Source organism: Clarias gariepinus, chromosome 5 (assembly GCF_024256425.1).
Source record: "Clarias gariepinus isolate MV-2021 ecotype Netherlands chromosome 5, CGAR_prim_01v2, whole genome shotgun sequence".
NCBI classification, from domain to species: domain Eukaryota; kingdom Metazoa; phylum Chordata; class Actinopteri; order Siluriformes; family Clariidae; genus Clarias; species Clarias gariepinus.
This window is the reverse complement of record NC_071104.1, coordinates 11,036,933-11,052,481: the sequence shown is the minus strand read 5'-3', so window position 1 is coordinate 11,052,481 and position 15,549 is coordinate 11,036,933. Positions and strand designations below refer to the sequence as shown.

Sequence of the window (15,549 nt, the reverse complement as noted above, 5' to 3'; positions counted from 1 at the left end):
TAGTATTTTGGAGTATGGTACCCACACAGTGCAGGGCTTTGCAACCATCACTAAATCTATATCTGCTATTATATTATTAACTTTTATAACCTTGTTATTGAGACCTGGTCCCAATCCTAGTTTTTCAAATAAAATGTGGGTTTATTTTATTAAGACGTGGTCAGTTTTAATCAACAAGGGGAAAAAGATTTGCAAGGAGATGCAACTTTTTTAAGGTTGTATTTTCTGACTTTTTTTTAGTCTTGTTTGTTGCTTATTTTGTCCCTGTACGTCTGTATGCTTGATATGAAACACGTCAGTTACTAATGTTAAATATTCAGAAACTCCAACAGTTAATTCAATTAATTATTACTACATTTATTTTACAAAAATGTACACTACAAATAAATTAACGGTCATTAAACAATAAAACACAATTCTTTTTTCTTTTCTGCAAACTAAACTTCAACGTTTCAGCGTTTTTCAGGACTTAGGCTTTGGCGTCCATGATGACATGTCCATCGGGATTTTTAAGCCTCACTCGGCCGGTCGGGTACCGAGTCTCCTGTCGTCCATCCGAGTAAACGGTTTTAACCGTGCCATCAGGGTATTCTCTTCTCTTAAATTCTGCGGTATGGAGCTCTCGCTGACCCGTGTTGAACTGGATCTGCTTAGTGCCATCCCTGCATGCATCACAACCATGTATAACTCAAACAACCATTATGCATCACAACCGTACAAACTGAACAAAGGTTTTAAAATGTTGGTTACAGCGGCAGACATTTATAGGGTCCTGCTACTGCAAACAGAATTTGGACATTAATGATGCTAAAAGTTCCTAAGATTTTATGTCTGCTATAACTATTTAAAAGAACACCTTTGCGCTTACGGGTTTTGCTGTATTATCGTCCCATCTGCGAGTACAGTCTCTTCTCTCCCATCAGGATAGAGATTTTTAACAGTCTGATCAGGGAATATGATCTCCTTATGACCATCTATAAAGTGTTTTTCTGAAATACAAAAAAGAAAAACAGGACTTGAGCTTCTGGAAATGCACCTGAAACATCCTATTACTTCATAAGTTTCCTAAAGAAACAATGATTTACCTATCTGGTTGTTTGGAAATTGGAGCACTTCCATGCCATCAGGGTAGGTGGTGTGTGTGGTTTGAGCTTCTGCATAATAGTAAATCTGCAATTTGTTAAGAAATTGTTAGAATTAAAGGATATATACAGAAACATCCATGAGAAAAATATAACAAACCAACTACAAGGATCTACAGATTTATCTAACCACCTACAATATAATATACTGAACAATGTAATACTCCTATATTAATCCTCTAATGTCCTAAGTAAATTAAACTCAAAGAGCACTTTATATAGACTTATTCAATATATAAGCACATTCTTAAACAACTTTTAAATGCTATAGCAACATGGGAGCATAACTTAAGACTAAATAAATAATGAAATCATAATGGCTCACCACTCTTTGATCTGGCAATATCTGCTTGATGTCTCCATTGAAAAAAGTGACTCTGACTGACAGTCCGTCGGCAGACACTTCTTTCCGTGTGCCGTTGGGGAAAACTGTAAGTCGTCCTCCATCAGGCAACGTCTTTTCAATCTAATAAAGGCAACAAAAAGTGAAGATAATAAAATGACATTTATTTTGTTTTAAAGACTATATGATTAATGTTAAATTATTTGTCATGGCATTTAAAATTATACTTTACAATAATAAAAATATACAATCATGCACTCTTTTCCCCCAAGAACGGGTAGTAGAAACACGTTAAATCATGCAGGACACCCCCTTCTTTGTTTTATGTGTAATTTACATTCTGCAGCAACTGACTACAAATCAATTCCTGCTATTTAAGAACACCCGAATGAGGATGGGTTCCCTGTTGAGTCTGGATTCCTCTCTAGGATTCTTTTTATTGCCTTATCTCAAGGAGTGTTTTTCCTCAGCACCATCACCCTCGGTTTGCTCGTCAGGGAAAATCTGATATTTCAGATTTATACACACTTTATACTCACTTCTCTAATTTTACTTTCATTCGGAAAAGCTATTTCACGATAACCATTATTGTTAAAAGAGCGATAGAAACTGAACTGAATTAGAACATCCCACCATTGAAGGTAACCAGTTTGCACTAATAAATCTGCATATCTGCTCACTTAAATCATTCCCCCTGAATTAATGTCACCTTGCCATCTGTATGTGTGATTTCTTCCTCTTCAAGTTCAGATTTTCTGGTGATGTCCCTGGAACTGTCAATTTTCTGGAGGGGGGGGGGGGGCATACATGGGAAAAAATATATGAACATATCCTAAATGGAACAGTACACATTTCAGTTTTCAGGATTCTTCTGTAGTAATAAAAATTCTTGTACTCACCAACACTGAGAGTGTGGTGTTTTCGATCAGCTGAGGATCTTGGATCTTTGCCTCAGACACAACTAAACTGTCTGAGATGTGGTGTGGACCAGCTACTGGGCAAGGCTCCTTTTGCAAGTCTAGATATTATAAAAAAGAAGAAAAAAAAAAAGAGGTGTGGGGGTAGAAAGTTATATCTGAAGCATGGAATTATATCGGAGTATAAATAATATAATTATATCTGAGGCATGGAATTAAACATTACTTGTGTCCTTTTCCTTTAAAGAGAAAAAAAAAACATAAATGTGTGTGAGGTGATGGAAAAACCTTTGTATGTAAAAAAACCAAAAAAATTATTTATTTTTTTTTTAGATTTCTGATAGGCAGTTTTTGGTCCACCACTGTGTATAATGTTCACAATTCTTTTTTAAATACACACCATAGCATAGTGAAATTAGGGTTGCAAGTAGCATATTCTCTGCACTCTCTTCAAAATTATTAGTGTCCCTCCATTAGTAGATAAATCCAAGTTTATTCAAGGTCATTATTATTACTATTATTATCATCTATCAAATATTTTTGGTTAATTAAATCATTGCTTAACTTGACAATAAACAATATAATTGACACATTTGAAAACTGATCTTTTAATCTTTATCTCAAACAAAAAAATCCCCAATTAAGAATCATCCAACAGCCATGTGGAAATATTTATACAGAAGAAAACTTTCTATAGAAATAATTCTTGCACACAGCTTTGCTCCTTTCAAAGACAAAAAGAAAAAGCATAAAAAAAACCCTAAAAGTAATATGCTTCTTGTTTTAATGTTGTAGAACAGCAGAATACTTTCTTCTGAGATACTCCTGCATAGCAGATGTGCTGCTGTGGTGAACCATTTTACTTCTACAGAGCGTGCAAAGCATCACGTTATTATGTGTCTGTTTAAAGAATTATAACATTGCTGATAATTGGGTTTGGGTTTTCTGAGACAGAATATTTTTACCATGTGCCTTCATAACTTGGCATTTACGTAAATAATGACAACATTGGCACACACCACGCAAGTCTACATATTTCTGTAACTTACGCGATTATATAAAAGCATCATACTAGTCCTAGATGAAATCCATTTTGTAGCATTATATTGTCATAATACATTATATTCTTGCATTAAACTGGTAATTAACCACTGTACTGCTGAGTTTTTGCGCATGTTCCAGAAAAGAAAACATCCGTTCAAACCTGTAGGATATGTGGTGCTTGAGAACATGGCTGGAATTTTGGTAGGATTTTGAGCCTGTAGGCTTTCCATCTTCTTGCTGTTTTCAGGTGGGCTGCTGGAGGACGGGCTCTAGAAACACAGAAGAATCAAAATTAACTGCTGTATTTTTCTGACACACACAATTTTCAGATGATGGGCTTTTTTTCCACACCTTGGATTTTGTTGTCTTGATGTTAGTGCTATTGCTGGATCCACAAGACCTTGTTCTTTCTTTCTCGCATTCAGACTCTTTTTTCCAGGTATTGAGGCGAAGTTTTTCCAGCGTCCTGACCTGGTCTCGTAGAGTACCGTTCTCTGCACTGAGGGTGTCCATCTGCTGCCTGAGACGTCTGTGTGTGTTGGTCCACCGAGCCTCTCGTTTTCTTAAATCCTCCTGGAGAGTTTTTAGCTGCTGTTTTAAAGACTGACACACACACACAAACACGTCACTGTGATTTGCATGCCATGCTTGTAAACTCAAGAGTATGATGAGTTGTGCTCTGCATGAAATGAAAGAGGCTATAAAGATGGAAACCTGTATCTCATCTCGTTCCTGTTTGTCAGGTCTTGCCCTTGCAGCTGCAGCATGTTTCTCAACCAGCTTCTTTTCACGTTGCAGCTTCCGGCCTTCCTCACGCTTCAACTCCTCCCATTTGGCGAGTTCATCTGCCATGTTCTTTTCGAATTCTGCTCTGTCCTTCCTGTATGAAAGGAATGTCACAAAAATGACAGAAAATTAAAACAGGACAGTCCTCAAATCTACCTTAAATATAAGCTTCACTCATAGATAATAATGAATGAACACTGGACATTTTTCCATAAGTGCTGGTGAAGTCATTGTTTGTACTCAATTCCAGTCCTACAGGACCAAGGACAATGTTGTACTGTATTTTCCTTATCTGATATGTTCATTTTTAAACTATAATTTAAAAATGGAGTACACAGAGAACAACACTAGTATACTTACTTATTCTTGAAATTATTTAATTAGCTAATTGTGTGGCAGCAAAATAACATGCAGATACAGGTCAGCAGCTCCAGATAACGTTCATAAATATCAGAATCGGGGAAAATCTCGGGCAAAAACTGATTTTGACTGTGGCATGATTGTTGGTGCCAGATAGCCTAGTTTTAATATTTCTAGTACTGCAGATCTCCTGAGATCTTCATTCACAGCAGACTCTAGATTATACATAGAATGTTGCGATTAAACAAAACTTCCAGGGAGTGGCATTTTTGGTGGACAGAAACACCCTGTTGATGAGCGAGGTCTACAGGGAACAACCAGACTGGTTTGACCTAACAGAGAAACTACAGTCACATAGATAAACACAACTGTGGGGCGCAGAAAAGCATCTCAGAACACACAAACTTATTAAGACTTGAACTGGATGGGCTACAACAGAAAATGACAACGTTGGGTATAGTCCTTCAGCCAATAACAGAAACTTGAGGCAGCATGGGGGATCTTCTAAACTGAACATGCTTTTGTTTTTGCGGTTTTTGTTTTAGTGGTTTAGGGAATGTTTTCGTGACACACGTTTGACAGCAAACCAAGTTCAAGGATCCCTACGAAAAAAACAGAGAATGGAAACTCAGTGACATTATGGTGGCCTCATGACATCTAACGACCATAAAGATGTCCCAGGGACTGCTGGTGGAAAGAAATTGAAGCGGATTTATTTTTAAATCCTTAACAATTTTAGCATTTAAATTTGACCAATTTACATATGCATTTTTAGGACTGCATACACCTCAGCCATTTTTTTTATTGCTAATTATGTTTACCATATAACCAAATCAATGCAGACGCAGACTAATAAAGAGTAAAGTACACACTGTGAATTTAGATTATCCCATACCGCAATTTGTCTTGAAGCTCCTGATTGTCCTGCTTGAGTCTATTCAGCACTGCATTTTCTTTCTTGAAGCGCTCAATCTCAGTCTCAAGTTCCACCAAGCGCTCACGGAGTAACGTTGATCTGGCTGGATTAGAAAAATCACAGATTTTAGCTTGCTGATATAACTTACCTAAGTCAGGTATCAACCATCCAATAGTAATAAAAAATAAATGTCCATGAATATCAATAAAACAGTCTAAGAAAGATAACAGGCTTACTTGTTTCTTGTTCACTTTGCCCATCTAAATCTGGCAGTTCTGGTGGAGGAGGCGGACATGGTTTTGGCTTTAAAGCTGGAAACATCTTCGCTACCAACTGACACGTTGGTGGTGTCTCTGGCTCACGGTATAATGGGCTGTTTGAGCAACGATCAAGCTCCGCCCCCTTTGAGGTTGCAACCTTCCTCTTTAGTACCTTATCTGGTTGATCATCCATCCCTGCAAGACTGCAAGTCTCCGGCTCGTTCCAAGTGTCGTCATCATCAAACTCGACCTGACCTCTGGCATCCACCAGAGTTGAGTCTCTGTGGCTCTCCTCTTCCTCTTCTGAACCTCCAGCTCCTTCTCTATCCTGATAAGATCGCTTATCATAGGGCACTGCTGAAACTTGGAAGCTAAAAGGGCCCTGCAGGTTTGGCGCTATAGCAGGCTGGTGAAAAACCGTTGTGCTACACAGTGAGGAATCAGACTCTTCTCCTTCTTCATCTCCAGAACACTCAGTGATCACTTCATCTGGCTGTGTGTTTGCATTTTCTATCACTGCTATTTCATTTACAGGGGATACTGATGGACAGTGAGCCTTGCCGAGGCCAGTATCTTCGTCAAGATGATGGTTAGGAAATGAGGACTTGGGTGGCGATTTAACAGGAGTGGAGGAAAGGCGTCTACCATCTCTCCTCAAAAGGGTTTTGATGAAAGAGGAGTTACTAGAAAAAGAGAACTCATCCGCCGCTCTCTCTAGCAGCTCAAACTCACCAAGTTCTACACACTCACGGTGCTGATCTTTATCCCAGTGTTCACCACGCTCTTTGAGCCACACCTCAAATGAGTTCTCTGCAATTTGAGCACTTTGTGCTTTCGTATTCTGCAACTGTGTTGATGGCCCCCTACTGGTATCAGCAATGATATCAGAGGGGACCTTCAGACCCTCAGGCTTACTATTACTCTTACTTTGGTGTTGGACAGGTCCAGAGCTTACATCCTGCACGTCTACTCTGATATTCTGGTGACCATGAATATTAGCTTTAGCAAACGCCTTTGTTATTGGTGCTGAACACTTCTGGGGAAAGGGATTTTTGTTCAATACAGCTGTCTTACGCTGAGTTACAATGTTTGTTGAAGTTATAGAATTAGGGGAAGTTCGTTTTGGCTCAGAGCTCTGTTGGGATCTGATGGTCGAACCCTGAATGGCTGAAGGATTGATGCCTGAACACGTTGGCCTGGCTCTGATTGAGCCTTTAATGAATCTGGCCAAGCCTTCCCCTCGCCTCAGAAAAGGCCTCTTTACTTTTGGTGCATTAGTAGGAGCATCCTGCAAAGCAGACGGTAAAGGCATTTTACAGACATTATTACTTAAATGTAAAGTAATACACGGAAACATTTTGGTTCTACTTTCTTTTTCGGTAAATTCTTTACTGTTTATGGCCAAAAGTGCTTTCTAGAAATACCTTTTGAAAACCATGGACATTAGTATGCTCCCCTAAAGTCCTCTTTGCTGAGAAAACAGCATTCATTAGTTAAACTGTTGGGATTTGTGTCCATTCAGCACCAAAAGTTCTGATTTAAAAAAAAAATGCCTTGAGTGAAATCAGAGTCCCAGAGATGCTTAGTGGGGTTATGGTCAGGTCTCTGTGCACATCTGTCACTCATGTTGTTCCACACCAAGCAGTGACAGTGGCTTTGTAAACAGAGGCAATGTGATCCTGGAACAGGTTTGGGGCACTTAATTTTGGTGAAGGGGTGATAAGCATGACGCATATAAAGATATATTGTACACTTAATTGTGTGCTTCTACTTGTTATAAGTGTGATGGTCATGTGCACACACACTTTTTGAAACTGAAAGTTATTCTTGTTGGATTAGGCAGAAAAGTTACTCTGGCATATTCTGCTGAAATTAAGCCTAATTTATGACTTACTGATATCTTGTTCATTTTCTCATTCTCCAGCTTGAGCTGCTCTTCCAACATTTCTTCAAACGTCCTTCCACTTCCACCTAACATGATCGGCCTGGAGAGACAATACCACGTCAAAATCGGACTCAAATGTCGTTATTTTTATATTTTGTCAACACTGATAATACCTACTGGTCATGTGAATTTGTTTCACTGTCTTTTCTGCTCAAGCTTTTGTCTTCGGAATGCAGCGATTCTTCATCCTTGTGATCATAATCTTCGTCACTGTCATGTCCAGAACTAGCCTGGTCCACACTCGGCTCTTGATTGAACAAGCTTTGCTCTGTTTGAGTAATAAATAGATAGTGATGTTTTTCCTTGTGCCCAGTACGCTAAAATGAGCAGGTCAGTGGTAGTTCACTGGACTGAAAAATACTGAGTTAAGTTTTTTTTTTAAGCAGCAAACACACTGAGAAAGTAATTAATGCTTTACCAATTGTCCTTTTCACTTCTTTGGGGTGCTGATGTACCCGCTGAACTGGTGAAACTCTGGTTCTTGTGTGTGAAAATGTTGTTCCTGAGTGCCCAGGCTGCTCAGCAGTTTTGAGACATGACTCTTTCATATTATTATACCCTGTTAAAAAACACAAACGTTAGGTACCATAAAACACAAGGTCAGAGGTGTATTAAATTGAACATTAAAGTGAGGCAGTGTATTATACCTGTGGCAGCATGCACCATTCCTTTGACTGCTTTGAGCTTTGACTGCTCACTCAGTTTTTGCAGCTGCTCCTGTTGGTGGGCTTTTAGTTGTTCTTGCATGCGCTGCTGCAGCAGCTTCAACTAGAAGAACATTGAATGCATATTTCAGTTTTACAATGCATGTCTAATAAAAAAAAATCCCTACATTTTGTAAGAGTGCTAGTAAGAAAAACTTTTATTTTTTTTATGGATTTTTCTCTCCATAATTTAGTTGTAACAAATTCCCATTCACCCACCTACCAATCAGAGAAAGCAAAGACCATACTGTGCTTTCTCTAAGACATAAGCTGATTGCATCTTTTCTAATCTTTATCCTTGATTCTGTAAAAACTGCTTTGTGACAATGACCACTGTTAAAAGTGCTATACAAATAACATTTAATTGAATTAATAGCTGCTCACAAAACGTTGGGAACATTAGGCACAACATACTCAAAGGAAGGTTGTCACATGACCCAACTGAACCGTTTCGCCACTCAGTAGCTTTAATTAAAAAAAGAAAAACTAAAAAACACTTTACAAAGGCACTTAAGGGAAAGCCTTCACCACTATCTGGCGTTTATTTTTAACAAGTTTATGTTTAAATACTTAAAAAATATACTTAAAACTAAAAGTATTTATAATATGACTCTTTAAGTCTGAACCTGCCTAGAACAATGAAAAAAATTAAGTCCAAGTCTATCTGATGGTGACAACATACATCAATTATTTGTTCTTAATATCACTTTTTTTCATTATATCCCATCTTCTTCTTAGTAATACCAGATAGTCCAGTGGGAATATATGAGGGCAAAAACATTAATTTTGTTTTTGTTGTAAGAATTTAAAACTACTTTAACCCTTGTTAATTACACTAAAACTTGGTCTCGAGTTCTGTCAGTCCTGGGTTAGTGATTTTCACCAGTCACAGAAGGATGTGTGTTGGCAGAGCAAAATAATTAGTAATAAAAAAAAAAAAAGGGAAAGAAAAAGAAATATATTATATTAGTCATTCTTGAGGACTGGGACAAAAATGTTTAATTAAAAAAAGTGAGGTATGGATCATCAAACTCTTTAGATTTTGGAATAATTTCACAGTTGTAACTTTTTTTTTGTCAACACCATTAAACATTGAAAAATGTATTTAAATTAAATAAATTTTCTTGAAAACAGGTTTTGTCTAATAACAATTATGTTATGCTATTATGTTAAAGCTAAGAAATGTATTATTTAATTAGAAAGATTCTCAATATTTTGGCCACAATTTACTACAATAATAAATACATAAACACAGAAAATTCCTGCCTGATGGTGTTGATACATCCAAGGTTGTTGACATCTATATATAAAACAGAAATTCTGTTTGTTTGGGCAGCAGACACAGCACAGCCGAAGGGTGTTGATGTTTGCACAGGTAGTAACATGCGATTATAAGCTTTTACATCATGCTGTGGGCGTGTCACCTGCATTTATCAGCCTTTATGTCGTACTTTGGAGTGTGACAAGTAAAAATCAGCTCGCTGACTGTAACTGTAGGCAGCATCAACATCACTTTTATGTCATATGGTGATCGCGTCACAGGCATTTGTCGCCAAAGTAACAGTAGGTAGAATCAGCGGCAGTGAAAACGAGTACAGTACATCAGACTGCAGAGCTTCTACAGCGACAGGCTCTCAATCAGAAGTAAGGGCCGCCGAAACATTGGAGCAGCGTGAGGAGTGGCAGCAAGTTGACCGCACACACTGTTCCTTCTCCATTACACGTAATTCCTTCTCTTTTGTTCTTATTAACTGCTGTCTTAAAATACTTGCTAGAAATTATCTAAATTATTCCTATATATTTATTTGTATGCGGGCACCAGTTTGTTTTTCCATAACTTGATAGATACTTTTTTATTGTGCTTGAAATTCATTAATTTTACTAAATATTACCCTAAATTTAATATAATTTAAGACATACCGTTGTAAGGTTGAGACCACAGCTAAATAATTAAATAAAAGTCAAATTAAAAAAGGAGTCATGAAGGTGTTCTTGGGGTTTCGGTTGACCACAAGATTGCCTGACCTTATGTATTATTATTTTTATTTTTAGAAATGTCTGACAGTGTTGAAAGAAACTCAGGACACACATTCAGCAATTTAAAAATTTAAGTAAAAAAAAGTTATGAATTATTTACATTTTAACAGCCATTAATTAATTAATGTGTACTTATTTTACCTTACCTTAAAGCATTTTTAAAAAAATATATTTTAATCATTTTTTGAAAATGTCAATTCTTGTTTCAGGTCTCGTGGAGATGCTATAAAAGGATTGAAAATATTGCCGAGTTGATTATGCCGAGTTAATTCAGCATATGAAATGTATCGCAATTAAAATATGAATTATTTCTAAATCTTACAGAAAAACACAATATTGTGTGCTGTTCATGTTTTGTCTCAGTTCTCAAGAATGACTAAAATAAAACATATTATCACTTAATAAATGGTATTTTGTGGGTTGTATAAAAGATACATCACGAAAAAGCCATATGTCTTGTTAAATTTAAAACAGCTGTCCAGCTGCACCCTCGTGCCTATGACATCACAGCCATGCTAATATTCTAGCACAACAGCACTCCCTCTCGTGCTCATTCTTGAGTAATCATGGGTCGAATGTTGCAATGTTTTTTTTTTCACTTTTACTAATATTTGCTACTTCCTGCTACACAACAGTCACCCCTTCTACTCTTTGTTCTCTTTCATTTTCCTCATTCATCAACTCCCCAGATAGCACAGGTACGTCGCGGAGACGTCTCCGAGCTAAAGAGCGTATCATCTGGTAAACATGACATTCGTTTTTTTTTGTCGTATTTTGATCGTCTGTAGATCGCCTGTTTAAGCTGTTAAATGATACATCGCCTTAACATCTATACAACGTCTATATACGACGTATCTTAATCATCCGAAATTTGCTGGTATGTGGACATAAAATACATATATAATAAGGATTCTGGAAATAGAGTGGAGAAACACCAAAGGAGAATCAACCAGAAGGTGGCGGTAGTGCAACACTTACAAATGCAAGCCACCGTTAAACTCCGAAGAAGAGGAAGAAGAATTTGTTGAGAAGACAAACGTTTGGCGGGCGTGTGGAAAAGGTAAGCAGAAATGAATTCCCATCTTTCTAAATAGAAACTAAATACTGAACATAAATGTCACCTGCTGTTTAGCAATGTTTAGTCACGTTATTTTGGTTTAAGCTATTTCGTGTATTTTTAATCACACTTAAAATATCTTGCTTAATACGTGCTTAATCTGCGGTTCGGTTCTGGTTTCGGTCTGTCTCATGAGTTGTAAAGCAAGAGGAACAAAGTATAAATATTGTTCATTTGCTAAAAAGAGTATCATGAATTTTAATTGAATCTATTTCAATATTTTTTTACAGCAGTTTGTGACTGAAAAGTGTCCTGTCTGCATCTGACTTCAGGAGTTTCCTGACCAACCGTATCTAACAGTCATATTTAAAAGTCATAACGGTTATAAAGTACAAAACATTTTCTGTTGGTGTATAATTTTTTTTTCTATGATTGATACTTATTTGTGGTGTTTTATGTTTTGTACATCTTTTCAAATTGAGACCTCATTTGTAAGTTGCTGCTGGTGTAAAACAGTGTTTTTATTAAATATAAAATAAAAATCTTCGTTTTATCCCATTTATCTTTTGCTTCCTTCCTTCACAGAATTCTGTTGACCATGGTTTATTATAATTAACTGAGGGTATTTAATTAAAATAATAGGAGGGGGGTGTTTTAATAAAACGACGTCTATCCACCATGAATCAGACATTTGGCAGAAGTATGAACATCTGATTAACATCGTCTAAAGAGCGGATCAGGGTCGTTTTATTTTACGTCTTAAATACGTAGAGTAAATGTCGTTTTAATATCGGGCACGGACGTCTCGGCGACGTCTGCCAGATGAAAAAGTGTGTTATCTGTCTCTTTAAAGTACTCCTTCCATCTTCCCATCACCCTCCTGGCTTGTGTCAGTATATTTCCATCTCTATTTTTAATCACTCTAAAATCTTTCATCGCTTCAGGAAAAGTCTAACATCTTTCAAAGAGACCTGGTAACATTTGCAGGCTGGTGGAACACGGAATGGTGACGTGGACTCATGTATTTTAAATCATCACAATAATATTGTTTCATGTGCTCAGCCAATTGAGAGACAACTGACCTGTATAAATGAAGAGATTATACTTCAGACTGACTTACTTCTCGGAGCCGGTCGATGAGTGGTTGGGGGTTTCTCGCAGCAGGGTGTCCCATGTCCTCTTTGGTGCTGGTGGGTTCGGAGAAGGGATCAGTGCTGGACGATGAAGGACAGATGGCGTCCACACTTAGGCAGCTACTGCTGCGGGACACAGGTAAAGGGGCAAACTGGGCGCTGAAGGAGTCCTCTAAAGACACTTCTACACCTGGAGAGCTGCAGCTGCTCCTGACAGAGCCTGCTTCTCCTGGAGAACCGGTGAGGAACACCCCGGCTCGGGAGCTGCTCGCCGTCCAGCGCCACAGGAAATTAGACTGAGGTCCAGCTGGAGAGGACATACTCCTGTTTTTCAGAGCACACAAATTGATTTATTATCGGTTTTTCTGGTTAGTTGGACAAAATAATTTTGGTGTAAAGAAAAAAAAACGCAGTGTCCGTCAGTGTGCTAACGCCATGGTAACCAACGCTAGCTGGCTAACAAACCGCTAAGTCGTTAAAACACACCCTCCAGTAGCAACAAGACAAACACACAACTTTTCGCTCCTTAACACTACTACACAAACTTGTCTCTTAACACAACTCTTTAGTTAGCCCAAGCCTATAAGTTAACACTCAAGTCTATCGCGTACTGTACCTTGAGGTGGTTTAGCCGCTCCTGGATGTATAAAGCTCTCAGCAGCTCAACTCACGTCTCAGTTTCGAAACAAACCGCCATCACAAAAACAAAGCCCGCGCGAGACCGGAAACACCATACGACTTCCGCTATGTATTCTGGGGAATGTAGTTAAACCTGAAGCTCAGCCTTTCTTCCTCAGCAAAGTCCTGGCAGAAACATTTTACAGGCTTTTTGGCAGAAAGACCTGCTTTTTAAGATGCTGAAGTTTAAAAAAAAAAAGTTTAAGTGACTACTACGATAAAATAATTACTGTACTCTGGAAAAGTCTTGTTGTCATTTCATTGATCCCTCAGGTTTGTTGACGGTGGAGTGACTGGTTGCTTTGCATCTCAGGGATCCCTCATGTTTACGTTTCCTTCTGGCTGGGAGTCTGGTTCCTCTCAAGGTTTTTTCCTATTTCCACCTCAGAGAGCTTTCCTTGCCACCATTGCCCTCGGCCTGCTCATTAGGGATAATCTGACAATTCTGATTTATACATTTAACATTTTCTCACACATTTCATAGTCACTCACTTACGCACTCACTCACTCATCGTCTATACTGCTTTATCCTGTATTCAGGGTCGCAGGGACCTGGAGCCCTATCCCAGGAGACTTAGGGCACAAGGCAGGGTACACCCTAGACAGGGTGCCAATTCATCGCAGGGCACACACACATACACACACTCATACACACACTCATACACACACTCACACCCCGAGGGAACCCACCAAGCACGGGGAGAACATGCAAACTCCATGCACACGGAGACAAGAATCGAATTGATTCTGCTTTTACGAAAATAAGCACTGTTAAATGTACTATATAAATAATATTAACTTGAATTGAATTGAATATCTTTTGTTTTGATGAGCTGCCGCCAAAAGCCCTGTGGCTTGATATGAACACACACTTATATATTTTCACCCAAAATAATCTGTACACACTTCAACAGTTGTTACCTTTGTTCTTTAAAATATATTTGAATTATGGCAGCAATGTGTGGTATTATGTTTTCTCTCAAGATGTCAGTAGTCACACCATCTTCAATGCTATCATGTGAAAGAGGCATTTTTTTTTTTTCTGTTGAAGTGTGTATACAGTTTTTGGGCCTCTCCATATATATTACCATAAACTCTATGAACAAACCAAACAGACTAAACAGTAAGATAAAGTGGAGAAGGGATGCATGATGGCTTAGAGAGTAGCATGTTTGCCTCACACTGACGTCTGTCCGCTCTGCTTTGATAAGCTTACTGATGCCTGGAGAGACACAGTCAAACACGCAAACATGTCTGGCAGAAAGGTCTCAAAAAACAGAGTTTTTATATGTTTGGACAAATGTCTGGTATCATGTACATCTGTTACTACAAAAAACAAAAAACATTTTTAAATGTTCTGATGAAATCCTGAAAAACAAAGACTGAAAATTGAAAAGAGTTAGCACATTAACATCAGATCCAAGAGGAGACAGGAAGGTAGTAGCAGGGAAAATTTAACAATCCACAAGGAAGAGGGAAAGAGAGTAGAAGTAACTTATGTTAAATCAGTTTGCACTGTCACTTTTGACCTCCGGAGGCTGGGTTCTGGTGCCCTGCGATGGATTGGCTCCCCTCATGCCCTAACTTAAGTTTCCTGGGATAGGCTTTAGGCTCCCTGATCGTACATTTACACATTTACATTTGGGCATTTGTCAGACGCTCTTATCCAGAGCGACTTACATTTTTATCTCATTACACATCTGAGCAGTTGAGGGTTAAGGGCCTCGCTCAAGGGCCCAACAGTGGCAACTTGGTGGTTGTGGGGTTCGAACCTGGGATCTTCTGAACTGTAGTCCAATGCCTTACCCACTGAGCTACCCCTGGTACACACATCTTTAAGGTTGGGGATTTAAACCATGCCTAATCTCTTTTTAATTTGGGGTATGTGTGAGTGGAGTTTGAATAGTATACTTTTTTTGGAGTTCCTTCAGATATTTTTAAATGTTTCCAAACTGCCTAAAGGAAATAAGGTGCTTATGTTCTGCAATCGATTGACACCCCACTTTCTGCCCCTAGATTCCCTTGGACATACTTCAGGCCTCCCACACTTTACAAAACATAGGACATATAATAAATGAATGAAATAGTAAAATAAATAAAATACAAGTGAATATTATTAAAAGTTTATTTATATTTTTACATATGACTCTTATATGGCTCTTATAATGGGCATTTAAGAATGATCTAAAATCTATATAAAATGTACTTTAATCTATATAGATTACCT

General features: G+C 38.1%; 1 protein-coding gene across 2 annotated transcripts; it reads right to left on the bottom strand.

Moving 5' to 3' along the window:
- Positions 1 to 336: 336 nt before the first annotated feature.
- On the bottom strand, positions 337 to 13,341 carry cenpj (centromere protein J). Of its 2 annotated transcripts, XM_053495832.1 has the most exons (17): positions 13,261 to 13,341; positions 12,632 to 12,968; positions 8,361 to 8,481; positions 8,132 to 8,272; positions 7,831 to 7,981; positions 7,663 to 7,753; positions 5,745 to 7,056; positions 5,488 to 5,611; positions 4,161 to 4,326; positions 3,798 to 4,049; positions 3,607 to 3,715; positions 2,385 to 2,503; positions 2,195 to 2,269; positions 1,468 to 1,608; positions 1,086 to 1,170; positions 869 to 989; positions 337 to 662 (listed from the first exon to the last, which is right to left on the bottom strand). In XM_053495832.1, the coding sequence occupies exons 2-17, from the start codon at positions 12,962 to 12,964 to the stop codon at positions 470 to 472; spliced, it is 3,534 nt and encodes a 1,177-aa protein (XP_053351807.1). In that variant the 5' UTR covers positions 12,965 to 12,968; positions 13,261 to 13,341; the 3' UTR covers positions 337 to 469. The 2 variants fall into 2 exon arrangements, with proteins under 2 accessions (XP_053351807.1, XP_053351808.1); XM_053495833.1 differs by lacking the exons at positions 869 to 989; positions 1,086 to 1,170 and having other exon boundaries at positions 522 to 662.
- Between the last annotated feature and the right edge of the window lie 2,208 nt (positions 13,342 to 15,549).

What these genes read in the sequence shown, in the direction of transcription:
- cenpj (XM_053495832.1), bottom strand. Translation starts at nt 12,964, where the DNA reads ATGTCCTCTCCAGCTGGACCTCAGTCTAATTTCCTGTGGCGCTGGACG. An exon ending in AGAAGTGAAAAGGACAATTG is followed by an intron (nt 7,982 to 8,131) that starts GTAAAGCATTAA and finishes TTACTCAAACAG; the next exon opens with AGCAAAGCTTGTTCAATCAA. An exon ending in AAGCACCACATATCCTACAG is followed by an intron (nt 2,504 to 3,606) that starts GTTTGAACGGAT and finishes TATAATATCTAG; the next exon opens with ACTTGCAAAAGGAGCCTTGC.